Source organism: Phragmites australis, chromosome 6 (assembly GCF_958298935.1).
Source record: "Phragmites australis chromosome 6, lpPhrAust1.1, whole genome shotgun sequence".
Classification (NCBI taxonomy): Eukaryota; Viridiplantae; Streptophyta; class Magnoliopsida; order Poales; family Poaceae; genus Phragmites; species Phragmites australis.
Window position 1 is genome coordinate 19539560 of NC_084926.1, and position 17739 is coordinate 19557298.

Here is a 17739-nt window from a genome sequence, read left to right on the forward strand (position 1 = left end):
AGCATTACATATGAATCTTACAAATAACTTTTATGAATTGTCAACATTAGACAACTGCTATCTATACCATTGTACGTCCCCTAATAACGGTCCCTTTTATTATTGTTTCATGAAAAGATGCCAAGTGTGCGGACTAGCTTTCGGCCTTTGTGCATAGGACAGTGGGCATGGGTTAACTGGTGCAACAACTGCACTTGACCCATATCCTGGAGAGGGATTGCTGTCCATTGGTCCCAGCACAACCCAGCAACTTCCATCAGGGCCAACTCAATTGCCCGATGCATTGCGTTTCGAAACAGGCACTGTCTTTTTTGTGATGGACGAATTGCCTAGCTCTGCAGCAGTAATGTCGACGATAAGTCGATGAGTGTGCTCCCTTTAGCAAAAAGGAAGGTATATATGCATCAGATTCACCTCATCCGTTTAACGCGTCGTTTTTTGCAGAGCCCAGGTGTCCGACTCGTGCAAACTCCCCGTTCTATCCAGACCTGCCAGTGGTAACACCCGTCCATCCAATCTAAAGCGCCACGACAGTGCAGACGGCAACCCAGGACCAACCAGCACAGCGCCGAAGGCATAAAGGGCATCACGGAAAGGCCGGCCGGGCGCGAACATGCCACCCCGATGGCCAATGGCACGTGATGGGGGCAGGAGCAGAGCTGTACCACTATAAATGTAGCGAAAGGAAGGAACCATCGGAAGCCAAGCCCAGGAAGAAGAGGAAAAGAAGAGAGACGCTGAGAGGCAGTTCGGGAGTGGCAAGTTTGGGAGGAGACGAAAGGCGTCGGCGACCGCAACCGATCCGTCCAATCCAACCAAATTCCCCGATCGATCCCATCCCGCAACAAACGCAGCGGATACGGCGAGGGAGGGATCACAAGTTCCGCAACCGCGGGAGGCCGGGAGAGAGAAACGAGATCACAAGTTTGTTGCGTTTCAAGACCAGGCCGAATCAGAGTCCCGAACCAGAAAGCCAAGGAAGGCAAGCAACGCGGCTGCCCAAGAGTCCAAGGTAAGGCGAGGCAAGGAGGGGTCTTTGGTTTCTTGCTGCGTCTCTGCATCTGCGTTTGTGTCGGTAAGTGGATGGCAGCGGCGATGACCGCGGCGGTGGATGGGAATGCAGGAGTAGGGGCATTGCCCGGCGGCGGCGGCGGCGGAGCGTCGGCGTCGTCGGCGTGGTGCTGCCGGCTGAGGAGGACGGCGGCTGCGGGGGCCATGGGCGGCTACGAGCTCGTCAAGAGCGACGACGCGGCGGGCGCCGATCTCGAGTCCGGCGCCGCCAAGGCCGCGCCCTCGCTGGCGCCGTCGCCGTCGCCCGCCGCGCGGCAGCGGCTGGTCTCCCTCGACGTGTTCCGCGGGATCACCGTACTGGTACGCACATACAGTATTTCTTGGATGAATCTTCGTTTCTTGATTTGCTGCGACGTTAGCATTAGCGTCGGCTGCTGCGCTTTCCTTTCCACCCATCCGTCGAGGCCTCGACCAACCGAGCCATTCATCAAGCCTCGCGACGATGCGTGAACTGTCCAGTTGTCTCGTCCCCCCATGATTCCCCTGCTGCCCCCCTGTTCTTGGCTTTCTCCCTTGTCTGCTTCCCACCTCTTCTTCTCAATCAGGAGGCAACAGCTTTGCTTTGCTTTTTTGCGTACAACTGTCAACTGTGCACGACTTTTTTTTCTTTCCTTCCACTCATTGGTCATGATCGCGTTGATCATCTAGTCATGTTGCCACTACCCTAGGACACCATAAAGAAGAAACAGAGAGAGGAATCCGAGTCAGGGTCAATTGGGCCAAGGCGACAAAACAGAGAGAAAGAAGAGTTGCTTAAACAAACCATCATGCTCACAGGAACCGTATTGCATGCAACTTGCCAGCCTTAGGCACGGTACGGACGACTATTTTCTGGTTGTAGTGGTGTTAGGGCAAACAGTTGGTTAACATGCCGCTACTATAATGTATTAAGGTGTCACATGACCGAATCCTAGTAAAAATCCTCAAATAAACACCTCTAACGCGCATATACTCAGTGAATCGCACATATGGCATGATTCCACTAGTAGGTTCTCGATGGAAAATAAGGACGAAGCTAGTTTTTAGACGTCTGAAAACCGTCGGCCTCTCAGCCAATGGATTTGCCACCTATGCAAATGGGGCCCTGGCTCAAGTTGTGATCTAACTGTACTGAATGATACAACTACTATTTGGCCATGGTCGTGACTCAGCTGTACTTTAAAAAAAGCCCACTGAGTGACCCTAGTTGTTGGGCCAACCTAGCTCCGTCCTTGCTCTAACAATCGTCTGATATTGATCCAACGTCTACGGCTTCATCTTCTTCCTCTGTTCATCTTCTTCCTCTATGAGTTGCGCCTCACCTTGCCACGCTCCCCCATCTCGCCGACCTCTTCCGTCTCTAGTAGCATCTTTGCCGTTGAATCCGTGCTCACCATCCACCGCCGCGCTAACCTAGCAGCCATGACGCGTCGCCCCGATCTAGCCCACCAGCGGTCCTTCGTCATCACTCCACCCACCACCCACCTCCTCTGCCTGGCCTACTTACTTCCCCGAAACCTCTTCTAAGTCTGACAGCCATGAAGGAGTCCTCAAAATCCCAAAACCTTAAACCCCTGTCGCCAACTAGTCTCTTGTGACGAAAATGGCCATCAGCTGAAGGCATCTTAACATTAGGAGACACAGAAAATAATCCTATGTGACTTTATATTATGCATCTAAGGTTAAAAGCTTATTGACATGCGGCATAATCGACATGACACTCATGGGTGAGTTAATGACATTCATGGGCAAGAAAAATAAAAAAGCTAATAAAATGTCACATGTCATATGGTGAGTAAGGTCTAAGAGCTCACATGCATGAGACCACTCCACAAGGAATTGTCTCTGCTTGTGTGAGTGCTGCTGATTTAGTTTAGGGATGGGCATGGATTGATGCATAGGTATCTATGGATCGATTCTAGTTAATCTAGTCTTTAGTTGAGCAAGATTTGCACTGGTGTGTTATGTATTCGAGGCCAGCAGTGTCTCCTTCACGCGACGACGAGCCCACGAGACCTTTTGCCGATGCTTCACTTCCTCTGTACTGTACCACGTCCCTCTCGGCGGTGGCGGTGCACGTACGTACCGAGTAACCCCACCCAGCCAACAAGCCAAGGGACGGTGAACACTGGAAACACAGTAGCGGCGGCTCGGCAAAGCCCGAATAGTTTTAGCTGCGGCTGATGAGAATGTGATGCTGCCGTCGTCGTCGGTACATGACGCATTTATTCTAGATATGGTATCATACGAACGAGGCGAGCCAGCAGCCTGTCGCTCACAAGTTGTCGGAAATAAATTCTATTCATATAGTCTGCTCGTGCAGCACCACTCATGTCAACCACTTATTCTTAATGTGAATCTTAAAACAATAAATCTTGTATAAATAGAAAATTATCATTTATATTTATTATTTAGATATATGATTAACGTTGAGGATAAATAACGACCATCCAAGTAGTATCGTACGAGGATGCATTTGCAGCGGCTCCGGACGCGTGATCAGGGGAAGAAAGGCAGGCAGGCCGCCCGCTGCGTCGGTAGCCTGTGTTGTGGGCGGGGCGGGGCGTCGACCGCGTTCCACCCGTCACTCCGCCGGCCGTGTGGTCGCTGCATCAGCTTCCACACCCGGCTAGCTGATTGCCCTCTTTTCCACTGCCTTTTGCTTTGCTTGGGTTTGGTTTGCTTTACTTGGCCTGCCTGCAAGCCGATGCGCGCGCGCGCAGGCCACGGCCTCCACCAGCCAAATTGTTGTTACCCTGGCCCAGTTCTCTTTGTGCAGCTACTTTGACAAAAAAAAATGACCATGACACCAAATGCGCTAGCATAGAAGGGTACGTATATATGAAATTAGAAGAGTTCCGTAAGAATCCCGTCATTAGAAGATCTGGATGTCTACGTTTTTCTTGGCTCCGTGGATAAAGCTAGCGCTTGTAACTTTGAGAGCTTGTGGCTTGGAGCCAAAGGGCGTCACTCCACCAACATGTTAACCCCATCCATGCATAGATCTGCCGTGTCCTTCACGAACTAAAGCCAAAGCCACCCCCACCAGATATCTCAGCGCACGCGTGGCCACTCAGGCACCTACAAAGTTAAGGGATTGTTTGCCTGCCATCAAACTTTGTTACAATTAAAGTTGGGTAAAATGTGGCTGACATAAAAAGTGTGATGAAGAAAATTGCCATTATATTTGTGATAAAGTTTGGTAAAAAAAATAAGTCTATGATATATGGGACAAGAGAATAAAAAGGTCTGATGAGCCATAATTGTGATGTTGCACCAGACACATACTTGATAATATGTAGCGCACCTAACATATAACGTAGTAAGTTGTAGCAAGTAACCAAATACATCCTAAAATCCACCGACTCATAGTTATCAATCTTGTCCATCTAGAATCACACCCTTATCTATAGATCTCAATATCAAAAGGAGTACTAGCACCCAGGATATGAAGCAATAAAACTAGAAGCAAAATCTACTCTAAAATAGGTCTTATATATCAATTATCACTGTTGTTTCTTTATAAGTTGGTATTAACGGAATATCACTGCAGACTCGTATTAAGGATCAATACTAAAAGTTCATTTAAAAAGAACTGACATTGATTATTAACCATCACTATCGGTTCTAACCAAGAATCGACAGTGAAACTTGACTATCACTACCGGCTCTAGTCACAACCAGCAGTGGTAATAAATGATAATTTATTTTAAAATATTATAAATTTTTTATACAAAGTTGGATTTAGACAAACTTTATATGATAATTGTAGCCCTTGACGAGATGTACAACTTTGTAGTTGAAATTTTTTTTATTTAAGGTCATTTAAATATTCAAATAATTATAATAAAGTTTCAGAAAACAATTATCAAAAGAAAATCATATCTTATTATTATCACTAGTACTTATCTGGTAGGATGGTAAGAACATTTCATGCGAGCTGAGAATCCCAGGTTTCAGTGCCATGAATCGCACACACGTGTGTTTCATGTGAAAAATTGTATGACTTATGACTAGTTAGAAAAAAAAAATGCTTTTTTAAGAAAAATATCGAGTGAGAATAAGCTATCACTATCTGTTGTTTACTGCCGATTTTAAAATCAGCAATGAAGATGATTTGTCGAAATGAAGATGGTTTTGTCGCTAGTGAAGATGGATTTGGAATTAGTAGTAGTGAAATCTGCTAAGAAGTGTGATGCGATCTGAAGGGCAGCACCTCCTGGCGCAGCTGGCCCAGATGGGCAGAGACGTCGACATCCATAGGAAATAGGAAGCAGACAGGTCATGTAGTACGCGATCGACGCTGCCCCGAGACACGCAGGGAGTTGATACTACTTGATAGCCATTTCAAGGACAAGTCTGCTCCATTTACGCATGTCCATGTAGTTGGACTGGAGTACTCCGATTGTACGTCCTTCGATGAATTCAGTGGCTCGCGGCATGACCACGATGATTGTACGCGCTAACTTGTGAAGGGCAGAGGTCCAGATCAGAGGGGAAATGGTGTGCACAGAAGGAAACATGGCAGCTGCGATCTGTACTGGTCAAGATAGATAGTTAAGGTAAGGTTATCTTTAGTAGATATTTTAAAAATTCATCTTTTATAATATTATTATTATATTATTTTCTAATACTATTATATAGATTCTTTTTTTCACCTTTAGCAACTACTCTATTTACTACTTTTATTACTATTTTTTAATTCATAATCATTCTTTATGAACAATGATATAGAAGGAAAGAGACTACTCTAACTTTAAAGTACCAACCCCGGCTGCATCACAGTATCAATAGGATACGGTAACGGCCAGATCGCCATCTACACACTGTAGCAATAGATGTGAGGATGCCGACTCTGCTGGGATGCCCTTATGGAAGCTTTAAGATCACTGGGCGTGTAGCACGGCAGAGTCAAGATGACAGAGACGGTGTTGGGTTGTCTACTTGTCTGTTGAGTCACGGACGCTGCACGCGGTTTCCTTCCCTGTTCTTTGCATCCGTGCGTAGGGTTTAGGTTCAGCTCTCTTCCAATCACTCTATGGATGTAGTTGCTTGCTTTCTTTTTAAGAGTGAGGGGGAGTGGGTCACAGTTTATGTGAAAGATATATATATATATACGGAAAAGGTTGTAGGAAATAATTTTAATCAGCACGAATTTACCCACAAGTAGTGAACTGTCCCTAGCACAAAGAGGTTCCCGATGAGGAGCATGCTCACTCAGGCTCGAATCCGGATGATTGTATTCAGGTGGTGCAAACTGCAAAACCCCCGTGGCACGTAACGAAAAGAAACTCACAAATACCCCCGCGATCTGGTTGAAATATTTTATTCCGCAGAACTAGCTGGTGTCGTAGCTAGTAGTTTGGTTTTTTTTTTTGTGTGCTCTTGATGGCTGTATGACGTGAGTTTGAGGGGTGTGGGCTGGATCAGCCTACTCAAACTGTGCTGTAAAACTGAATATGGTCCATTTGCTTTGCAATGAGACTGGGGCTCGCTCCCTGAAACTCTAAAAGATTCAAAGGAATTGGTAGGTGTGATTTCACGTGGTTGTTCCAAACGTTAACATAGGAACCTCTTCTATTAGGTGCATCTGAATCTCTGCATTTTTCTCTTCATTCCATTGGCTGAAGCCCTATAACGGGAGTCCAAGAACGGCATTGGTGTCACGGACTAGTCCATCCATTTGCAAACAGAATATGTTCGTTGCCGTTCGAGGTAAATGCAGCAAAATTGGGGCTTAATTGGTTTGCGAATCCGATGCCGTCCTTACTCAACGGGACATGTTGGCTGTTGCCACTGGAATGGCATTTGGGTCAATGATGGTTAGTTATGCATTAGCCACAAGTTACAGGATAACAGGATCGAATAATGTACTGATATAGATCATTAGCGAAAGCGTGGCATCGGATCTGTTGCAATTGGTGTTACTTAACTTACTTTCCTGGACTTATTGTAAGCCCTCGTTGATCTACGGCCTAGCTAGCCTATGAGTAGTTTGGGATTTTTATATATTCTCAATCCATTATGCTCTCTTTTTATGGAGGGTTCAGAATTTCAGATTCCTTTTAATCACTGGAAACTGGATGCATCGACTTGTGGAGTTATGGTGGGCTCATGCTCTCGTCATTTCTCTCAATAAAGAACTGATGCGTGCAACCACCTGTGATTTTTTTTAATTGGGCAACCAACGCACCTATGATCTTGTTTCTGTATGAGGGGAAAAGAAGAGGAGAAAAACATCCATGAAATGTTGAAAAAGAATTATACATTTTTTCTGGCTAGCTGAAACAGACAGGGTGTGATTGTTTTCCTTGTTGCAGCTTATGATCATTGTTGACGACGCTGGAGCCTTCCTCCCGGCACTGAATCACTCTCCTTGGGATGGCCTAACCATAGCTGATTTCGTCATGCCGTTCTTCCTTTTCATAGTTGGAGTCTCACTAACACTATCGTACAAGGTACCAAGAAAGTGGTCTACACCCTTTTCTTATGAACTAAATCCTAACTCTCAACATGCTGAAAGTTAACCATGCTACTCTGTGCAGAGGGTGCCTGACAAATTGAAGGCGACTAAGAAGGCTGTACTTCGCGCCCTCAAGCTATTCTTCCTCGGTCTTGTTCTCCAAGGTATTTGGAGCCTTGAAAAGTATTAAACAATTGGCCATTCCTTTTTTCCTTTCACAACATTGGTGCGATGAATCCATCATACATGTGCAGGTGGATTTTTTCATGGTGTTCACAGTCTCACTTTTGGTGTTGATATTACCAAAATACGGTTGATGGGTATACTTCAGGTATTAACCATTTTCTTAAAACATTTCATCAGACCATATTGATATGTTGGGTCTTAAAAAAGGAAAGAAGTCATTTTGGAATACCATATGATGGATTCTTTGTTGCAGAGGATTGCGGTAGCTTATCTTCTGGCTGCAATATGTGAAATTTGGCTCAAGGGAGATGATGGCGTAGATTTTGGAGTTGATTTGCTTAGAAGATACCGCTACCAATTGTGAGTACATACCGAAATTTATATTCATTCTTAGAGGATTTTTTTCTGCCCCGTACGAGTGATCACTAATTAAGCTGAACTTGAGTCATTAATATTGATTATGACACACCATATACCAACGGAGAAATTGAAATATCAGCGAGTGGTATTGCGCTGTTGTTTAAATATTGTGCCATATTTGAGAACCATTTCCATCTTTTTTACTGACTGCACTTGTTCAGGAACTAGTGGCAGTTTGAACAATTATGTCATTTATTTCTTACATTACTGACATATTATTCGTTGCTGTGCTGCTAGGTTTGTAGGATTGCTCCTCTCAATCATGTACACTGTTCTTTTATACGGCATCTACGTCCCAGACTGGGATTACCAGATATCAGGTCCTGATTCTACAGAGAAGTCATTCTCTGTAAGTGCAGATTGTCACCACATTTTCTTTTCCTGCTCTCATGTTCAGTATACAATACGAAAGTAATTGTTAAGGTTCATGTTACATTTGAATTCGTCAGGTGAAATGCGGAGTTAGAGGAGACACTGGACCAGCTTGCAATGCAGTTGGGATGGTTGACCGTACAATCTTAGGGATCCATCATCTCTATAGACGACCGGTTTATGCGCGAACAAAGGTTGATATGAATTGTAATATCTCAGAGCAAATGTTTTCCGCTCCACTTGTCACAAAATTCAGTCAATATTTTTGCTTCCCTGTTGCAGGAATGCAGCATAAATTATCCAGAAAATGGACCCCTTCCACCTGATGCTCCATCTTGGTGTCAGGCTCCATATGATCCTGAAGGCCTCCTCAGGTCAGCACTTCACTAACTCGTCATCATTGCCCATAAGCTTATCTTGCACTGCAAGTTATTCCAACCGACTCTTCTTTCTTCACGTTTCAGCTCTGTTATGGCGATTGTCACTTGCTTGATTGGGCTTCAATTTGGACATATCATTATACATTTTGAGGTATAGTACCGTTTTCTGATACTAGATTTGATAATATCTTAGGGTGGAATTGCGGAATATATTCTCAATTATCTGAATATCTGCAGAAACACAGGGGAAGAATCATCAATTGGCTAATCCCTTCCTTGGGCATGTTAGCACTAGCCTTCCCAATGGACTTCATTGGTAACGGTTTACTGAACATTGATGCATCCTGTTCCAAAACCTAAGAACCTGATATCGATTAATTTTTCCCATGATTCTTTTCAGGAATACGCATGAATAAGCCACTATACACTATAAGTTACACTCTGGCCACTGCTGGTACTGCCGGGCTACTTTTCGCTGGAATTTATGCTCTGGTTAGTCATTTCAGACCCAAGAAACATATGGTAGTGTCGTCATCCATCATCCATCATCTCTGAAACTTTGCACTGACTAGCAATAATCTTTCAGGTGGATGTGTATGGGTTCAGAAGACCTACCATCCCCATGGAGTGGATGGGGAAGCACGCGCTGATGATATACGTGCTGGTTGCGTGCAACATCCTGCCCATGTTCATCCGTGGCTTCTATTGGAGAGACCCCAAGAACAACCTTGTAAGTTGCACATGATAGCATGCTACTTCTCTTAGCTGCAGAATTCAATGGCACTACAAGTGAAATTCATGTTTGGTGCACCTAATAATGCATTTTCCTTTCTTGGAAAACAGTTGAAATTCATCGGCGTTGGGGTGTGAAGTTATGATCTTCCATACAGCGGAAAAGCTATTAGGGCCACATATGTTGGTGTATAGAACCTAAATTTGGATAGTCAGAGATTGGAGAAGTAGGCAATCAAGACGAATTTTGTGGTACGGTGAGAATATGATGGTGCTCAGCTCATCAGTCGTGAGCTGCATATTCTATCAGCGCTGCTGAACAATGGTTGTTGCCACTTGTAAAGTCCATTATCCCTGAACTCTTCGTATATGGAGTTGCTCATGTATATGATAACTGATAACACAGTGCAATTCAGATGAAATATAGTACAGATTCCGACAAGTTCTTAAGGAATATTTCCACCTTTGTTTTGTTAAGCTGGAATTCTAGGCTTTTAGCTTCAGTCCTTGAAGTAATTTTTATGTTCCTGCTTAGAAGCATTGTTGAAATGAATTCCGTCTCAAGAACTAGGGATAATAAGTGCAAGAGGATCGATTCCCTCTGATTTTTACGAGGAAATTATAAGGTCCTAAAATAAGCTTTGTTTCTGTAATCAAAGTACTACTACATCTGAAAAGAGGTCCAAGAAGCATGACCTTAACTCTCAAATCAGATCTCCGAGACAAAGACTACCAGTCCATAAAAAATAAAGCAAAATGGGAAATTAACAATTTATTGATATTATTATTGAGTCAATCAATACAAACATGGGCCTATTTTGATACGCGGCACAAAAGTTCACCAAAGTAGAACACCAAAACAGCACATCGTCACATATGACTTCAGATCTGGAGCACCAGGAGCACTTGCACTGAAGAAATGGAGAATATGTGGACACTGAAATGCACATTCTACTCATTATGCAAAAAGACAAACGGAGCATGCAAACAATGGCGAAAATGCCACCATCTAATTCCCTTAAAACCTAGCAATCGCTGAGCGCAATTAGTTGGTCAACGACACCAGGATCAGCAAGGGTGCTTGTGTCGCCAAGTTCATCAAGCTGGCATGCAGCAATTTTGCGCAAAATTCTGCGCATGATCTTGCCACTCCGAGTTTTAGGAAGTCCTGGTGCCCAGTGGATCTTGTCAGGAGCGGCAAATGCCCCAATCTGCCACAAAATACATGATAAATCATGTGAAGACGAAGCTTTCTGGTTATTTTTGTTCAAATCATAGAAAAAAGAATATGGACGGCGGGCAATAATCAGCATTGCAGGAACCAAGATTAGAATTGGTATTTCCAACAGGTTCAAGATTAACTGCTTCTGCCTACATTCTCTGATAGCCCATGTTTTCTCTGCTATGCTTCAGTTACGGAGTTCACACTATTTGACTGAACCCCGAAGTGCATTCATCTAAAGATTGTTGAGTACTTCAGCTAAACTACAGGCTGAGTCATAATAGCCATTTGACTGTATAAGTGGCTACTTTCATGATTTAAGCTAAGGATTAGTCACAACTTTTTCAGACTGAAAGATTAATCTAAACTGTTCTGATCAAGTTTTAGCATGATGGACAGAAAAAAATCAAGCACTAGGATAGAGAGACATCCAGTGTCAAGGTAAAATTTTCATAGTTGATAATCTGGCTCTGGTTTATAATGGAAGATAATTATGTAAAATCTACATGACACATGCCGGCCAACTTCCAAGAACAAATGAACATTAAGCTATTGGTCACTGATCATTGTCAACAAATTGTGGACCTCTCCGTCATACCATCCAAAGTAAATAGAAAATACCTGGTTGCGCACTGCCATTATGAGGCTTTTCCGTAGTTCTTCACTGTAGGGAACACCATCCACTAAAGTTACAAAAGCATAAATTCCCTGACCTTTGACCTGAAGCGGATAAATTGTTAGTTGAGAATCTTATATGAAAGGGTACCAAAGATAATAATAAGTGCAGGAAGGAGTGAAAACATAGAAGCGGACTACACCTCATGCTCAACACCAACAACAGCAGCCTCTGCACATTGTGGATGTGAAACCAAAGCTGACTCAACCTCTGCCGTGCCAATTCGGTGTCCACTACATATTCACAAGAAGGGCAAGATTGTTATCACTTGACAGTTATGCTGAACTAAAATTCTAGCAAGTAACAACACGAACCAAATAAATAGCTTACCTGACATTGATAACATCATCTACTCTTCCAGTCAGCCAGTGGTAACCATCTTTGTCCCTGACATGCAACAACAATTAGCTAAATTGTTTGGAGATGTAAACCACTTTAATAGAAACATTTCGATAACTTACCTGCTGCAACCGTCACCAGTAAAATAGTAACCAGCAAATGGTTTGAAGTATGTGGTCTCATATCTCTCATGATCTTCGTAGAGAGTCCGGAAAGCACCAGGCCATGATTTCTTTATGCAAAGATATCCACTGCATTCTCCTTCAATCTCTTTCCCTTTCTCATCAACAATAACTGGCTGTAAACCATACAGCCAACAGTTCAGAATTAAAAACAAATGTTGGGATCAAAATTCTTTACATGTCACAGATAAATTGTGCTTTACCTCAACACCAAAGAAAGGAAAGGTTGCGGAGCCTGGTTTCTGAGGCCAGGCGCCAGGCAGAGGAGTTATCTACAGAAAAGATGTGCAGCAGTTCAAATTAAACTACTGACAATCAAAATCACTATGTGGTCTCATGAAAAAGAAATTACACAAGAGGTGTAAACTGTAAAGAATTTACCATGAAACCACCAGTTTCAGTCTGCCACCAAGTGTCTGATATGGGGCATCGAGAGTCCCCAACAATATTATAGAACCATCTGAAATGAAGTAAAGCACGCATATGAGGACCTCTTATACAAGTGTCTGTGCAAGACTTGACACTTTACAAATGGTCCACCTACCTCCACGCACTAGGATTTATTGGCTCACCAACACTTCCCAGGACTCGGAGAGATTTTCGAGTGTAACGTGTAACATACTTCAAAAGAACATAAGAAAATCAGTGACAAGGAATATTCACAGCTGACATATAAATGTAAGCTAGTTAAGAGTTCAGTCTTGAAGAAGAAGAGTTTCTCTTTTATTAGTCCTGTAAAGTAGCGACAGCCAGATGTCCCCTCCCAGTTGATTGGTTATAACAGCTTCTTATTAAGTCAAGTAGGGAGTGCATAGACCATTGGTGAGTTGTGGAATCGACGTATATCAGTAACAATACATACAAACTCCATAGCACACTTACAACAGCAGTTTTATCGATGTTCAAAATTCTGAGCTAGTTGGCAAAGGCTGAGACATAGCAAACATAATAGTGCAAATTAAACTCCAAAAGTTGGCTGGCAATCGTCTTATAGACAACAATAGTGGTACAGACTTGAAAACAGTTGGTGTAATTTGACATTCAGCATTATCTCGATTGAGGCACATCTTTGGTGCTCGGCTGGGGCAAAAGGGCTTCGGGCCCTGTGGCCGGCTTAGGCGTTTCTTTTGGTCGTGTGTTTTGTGTTTGTAAGTGGCGCGAATGTTTTTCCCAAGTATCGGAGTATGAGTGTGGGTGAGATTGTATATGTATTCTTCCGCTGGGAGTACATGTAAGATTGTTTTTTTTCTTCTTAATACAAAGATACACAGCTCTCTTGCGTGTTCGAGAAAAAAAAATGTTGTGAAACTATATCCTGCATGGGGGAAAAAGAGCTGGAATGAAGAATCGCTATACATACCTCAGTACCATCACGCATGAGTGAACGAATGAGAGTCGGTGCAGTATAAAATATTGTCACTTTGTACTTGTCCACAATGTCCCAGCACCGGCCAGAATCAGGGTAGTTTGGAGTCTACATGTATGATTGAAAGGAGTCATTTAGGAATAGGTAATTGAAAATAAGCACATGACAGAGTAACATACTGAAGAAAAAGTAGAAAACATGTTTAATGAATACACAAAAGCAAGTGCAGGGAGCCATGCATTGTTCAAACAATAAGAGTAGGCTTCAGTGTAGTGAAGACTAAACTGCTATGAGTTGTCAAACAAGACAAGATGAACTAAAGAAATAAGAAGACACATACCAAAACCATCAAACCAGAGAATTTGCTTTTTTATCAACGCATATCATAAACTAATTTACAGATTGACACAAACATACCCCTTCAAAAATGAGAACTGTAGCACCATTCAGGAGAGGACCATATGTTACATAACTATGTCCAGTAATCCAGCCACAGTCTGCAGTGCACCTGGCGCCAATAAAACAGTGGAATGTATAATGAAATAGCAGTTTCTATAATGTTCCCCTAATCAGGATCAAGTTTATACACCTCAAAAACCATAAAAGTTTGTGTGTTACCAGTATATGTCTGTTGGCTTGTAATCAAATGCATACTTAAATGTTGTTGCAGTGTACACCATGTAGCCCCCAGAAGTATGCAACACACCCTATGTACGCTAAAAGAGGTTAATATTTTGCTAGTGCAATAGCTGGATAGTCCAGTTTAATGAGAGGTACCTTTGGCTTTCCTGTGCTGCCACTTGTGTACAATAGAAACAATGGATCCTCTGCATCCACCCATTCTACATCGCACTTGGTTGGAAAATTGGTCACAACATCCTGAAAGTTATTGCCCAAAGAAATGATGTTAAAATGGCAACAGTTTTCTCAGAGGATATATGCCTGCCCTGAAATATGGGATGAGTATTGGATATATTGACAAGTTGCCACTGAGGGGAGAAACACACACCTGCCACCAAACATCCCTTCCTGCTTGCCATTTTGTGTCTTCTCTCTTCATGGCTGACTGATTTTCATATGTCAAACAAAGACCTACTCCGAACAATGAAACTCAACATCAGTAAACTACAAAATGGATCACATTCAATTGTTCTTACATGTGCTCATCGAATGAGCGACATGCCAGAAAACAAGCTGTGTTGACTAGCAAGAACATACTACCATCCAAATGCAGCAAGAAAGGATACATGTTAATGTAAAGACAAACAGATTATGACACTCATGGCTAAATATCATTTAACTGCAATATTTATAATACTATAGAAAGCAAATGGTTGTTTGGATCTCATATTTTGCAATTAGATTTTGTTAAAATACTTTTTTGTGTAAGCACTAGTAATATGGATTTTATGTTGTTATTTGCTAGGATAGGATTCAGTGAAACATTGTTAGGCTAAAAGCCTAAAACTAGATTTCAATTATTCTGTTATTTATTTTTGGTGTTTTGTGAAAAAAGAAAACATGCTGGAGTGGTTTTTCATGAAACCCATAATTTGAGTTCTAGCAAAGATGATTTTCATTATCCTGATTTTACAATATCCTAACCAAAGTTAGACCCCTAATGTTTCCAACCTCAAAAAATAGTCCTCCTTGATGGCTTCATCAATGTTTTATTACACTATTAGTCTTCCTTTATGGCCTCACCAATGTTTTATTAGACTAAAGACTTTCAACAAATCCTTCAGAATAAGGAGTGATTGGTTCTTCTCATCTTCTCTTTCAAACTTCTTTGTGACTCAAGTTGTTGGTTCCACTTGTACGCTTAGTAGCTTTCTACTCTCCCATAAATGAGCAACTATGAAAAAGTTTGACATATAGACAAACCTAATGAATAAGGTTAACCCTTAAACCTAAGCATGTATCTTCACATGAGTTGTGTTAGTGTGATCTCCTAAGAAGACATTTTGGTTCATATTTGTGGGGAAGAAATAGCAAGTATGACATAGTTTCTACAAGATAACTTCTCAAAATTGTCTATGCGGGTGCAGAACCCAGAGACCAATGCATACCTACAGAGACTCCACTTTTCTCACTTTCAACCAAAGAAGCATCAACAATATCTTTAAGAAAGATGGGCTTGACCCCCCGCTTCACAGCATTGCACGTGATGACAAGCTTAGGCTTGCAATCAATGATCCTTTGGGCTAGCGAATCCGCTGAGAAGCCAGCAAACACGACCTGAACAAATATGGAATGCATGATGCATCACAATATAGAAACAAAACTAGGATTGACAAGATAACCAACAGAGGTTGTAGTTGTAGCCATTACCGAGTGAACAGCACCAATGCGAGCACAAGCAAGCATGGCAATGGGAAGCTCCAGTAACATTGGTAAGTAAATAATCACAGCATCGCCCTTGCCAACACCAACGCTCTTCAAGTAATTTGCAAGCTACCAAAATGCATAAAACAATCCACTAAATTCAGCCATCTTTCTTTGAACTTTAAGTGCACATGCCGACATGCGCGCTGGCACATTTGTTATTCATATTTTTTTGGGACATGAGCATGCATTTACCTGGCAAACCTTCTCCAAGAGCTCAGAAAAGGTAAGCCTCCCATCCTGACCGGGCTCATTACCTTCCCAGTACATCGCTATCTTGTCGCCGTTCCCTGCCTCAATATTGCGGTCGACAGCGTTATAACATATGTTGGTTTTGCCCCCCTTGAACCACTGCCCAATATCACCATACGATTCACACTCAATATGCAATTGCCCATCAAAGAGGGATGCTAAATTTAGTCGACAACCACCACCAGACGACACTTACGCTGATCTGGACAGGCCCTTTGGTGACATCGAGGTTCTCCGAGCAGGCCGCAGTGGGGTTCCATTTCTCCTTCCAGTAAAAGGTCTCGGCGATCTCCGACCAGAACCCGGCTGGGTCCTTGATGGACCTCTCATACAACTCCCGGTACTGGTGCCATGCCGATCATGAGAAAACACACCAAGATCACAACTTTGTCGCATCACAACCATCAAACACACAAAAAATAAGAAAATAAGCAGATGAGAAGAAAAAAAATCCTAATTCGCAAATTGGCCGTTCTATTTATGTCCCTGTCGGACTTTACCCACAAGTCTGATCATGACTAATCGCTCATGTTTGCGAAGTTTCAGGACCCCCGAAAATGGAAAGCGCCCAAAATAAGAAAACGCCTTAGTTCAGAGCAAGCAATTGACTAGACAAAAGAATCGATTTTGTTAAGGTAAAAAAAAGAATCGATTTTATTGGCTTCAACGACAAGAATCAAGAAACGCACGCGTGCAGAACAGGTAAGGAGTGCTAGTTTCGATTGCTCGATACCTGTTCCGGGGAGGAGACGAGCGCGTCGGCAGAGAACTCGGGGCTGGGGAAGACGAGGTCGTGCTCCTCGGCGGCTAGCGACTCACCGAGCACAACGGCGTTGATCCCGGAGATCTTTCCGGCGCCGGAGGGCAGCTGCGACATGGACTCCACGTGGCGGAGTTTGTCGGAGGAGGCGCCCGCCGGCTGGTTGCCGTTGGACGTGCCCATGGCCGCGTCTTGGTGGCGGTGGTGGCTGCTGGCGACGGGGAGCGGAGGCGTGAGATGCAGTGAGATCCAGGCGGGGGCTGGCGGCGTCCGCGATGGCTACCGGTGGAGTTTTTATAAATGACGATGAGCGATCGATCTCTGCTTCTGCTACCGGCCGACTCCTTGTGTTGACTTCCCAGTCGTGTTTTTCCTTGATGATGATATTTCCTTTTCAATTCTGGTGAAGGGGGCTAAATCAAAATGAATAATGCAAAGAACTTTGAATGGTATTTGTTTGATTCAGAGCTTACAAGATCTAGTGGAATTAAAGTCTACAAGGTGCGTTTGTTTGGAGGCAATTGACAGAAGGGAATGAAATTTAGATGCAGGGGTCTTAAAATCTCTTGTTTGGTTGGTTGAAATGGGAATTTCAACGGGATGAAGAGAATTTAAGAGGCCAACTCTCTCTATTTTAAACACAAAAAGGAGAGGTGGCAATTATTTGTTAATGGAAGATGGATGCATCTCTACCATTCATCGCGACTTATGATACAAAATCCTACTCCCAAATTCACATACAAACGGTGGATAAGAATATCCTCTTTTTCTCTTAATTCTCATCACAAGCTAAACAAAGTGTTAAGACTAAACACGTCCACATTTAATTCTCATGCCCCTCCCTTCCCATCGCTTGCCAAACACGTCCACAAGACTTTTTTCTTGCAAAGGGAGAGAAGGAAAACGGCTAAGATTTATCCGATTTTTAATGAACATTTTAGGCCAATGTATATA

General features: G+C 43.0%; 2 protein-coding genes across 3 annotated transcripts; one reads left to right on the plus strand and one right to left on the minus strand.

The window, feature by feature from the left end:
* The first annotated feature begins 509 nt into the window (after positions 1-509).
* On the plus strand, positions 510-10045 carry LOC133922062 (uncharacterized). 2 transcript variants are annotated; one of them, XM_062367221.1, is made up of 14 exons: positions 518-1012; positions 1124-1371; positions 7371-7508; positions 7596-7677; positions 7768-7844; positions 7953-8059; positions 8357-8468; positions 8569-8685; positions 8774-8865; positions 8956-9022; positions 9109-9187; positions 9272-9363; positions 9458-9601; positions 9715-10045. In XM_062367221.1, exons 2-14 carry the CDS (start codon positions 1216-1218, stop codon positions 9739-9741), a joined length of 1290 nt encoding a protein of 429 aa, XP_062223205.1. In that variant the 5' UTR covers positions 518-1012; positions 1124-1215; the 3' UTR covers positions 9742-10045. The 2 variants fall into 2 exon arrangements, with proteins under 2 accessions (XP_062223204.1, XP_062223205.1); XM_062367220.1 differs by having other exon boundaries at positions 510-1371.
* Positions 10046-10360: 315 nt separating this feature from the next.
* Positions 10361-17329, minus strand: LOC133922061 (acetyl-coenzyme A synthetase, chloroplastic/glyoxysomal-like). Its single transcript, XM_062367219.1, has 18 exons — positions 16759-17329; positions 16222-16368; positions 15969-16124; positions 15720-15842; positions 15458-15626; positions 14398-14480; positions 14166-14267; positions 14007-14095; positions 13806-13896; positions 13383-13496; positions 12567-12643; positions 12404-12482; positions 12226-12294; positions 11963-12138; positions 11832-11888; positions 11644-11734; positions 11447-11545; positions 10361-10814 (listed from the first exon to the last, which is right to left on the minus strand). Exons 1-18 carry the CDS (start codon positions 16966-16968, stop codon positions 10629-10631), a joined length of 2118 nt encoding a protein of 705 aa, XP_062223203.1. The 5' UTR covers positions 16969-17329; the 3' UTR covers positions 10361-10628.
* Between the last annotated feature and the right edge of the window lie 410 nt (positions 17330-17739).

What these genes read in the sequence shown, in the direction of transcription:
- LOC133922062 (XM_062367220.1), top strand. Translation starts at nt 1,084, where the DNA reads ATGGCAGCGGCGATGACCGCGGCGGTGGATGGGAATGCAGGAGTAGGG. An exon ending in CACTAACACTATCGTACAAG is followed by an intron (nt 7,509 to 7,595) that starts GTACCAAGAAAG and finishes TACTCTGTGCAG; the next exon opens with AGGGTGCCTGACAAATTGAA. An exon ending in CGGTTTATGCGCGAACAAAG is followed by an intron (nt 8,686 to 8,773) that starts GTTGATATGAAT and finishes TCCCTGTTGCAG; the next exon opens with GAATGCAGCATAAATTATCC.
- LOC133922061 (XM_062367219.1), bottom strand. Translation starts at nt 16,968, where the DNA reads ATGGGCACGTCCAACGGCAACCAGCCGGCGGGCGCCTCCTCCGACAAA. An exon ending in GAAAAGTGGAGTCTCTGTAG is followed by an intron (nt 14,481 to 15,457) that starts GTATGCATTGGT and finishes TGTTCGGAGTAG; the next exon opens with GTCTTTGTTTGACATATGAA. An exon ending in TTGTTGGTGTTGAGCATGAG is followed by an intron (nt 11,546 to 11,643) that starts GTGTAGTCCGCT and finishes TATCCGCTTCAG; the next exon opens with GTCAAAGGTCAGGGAATTTA.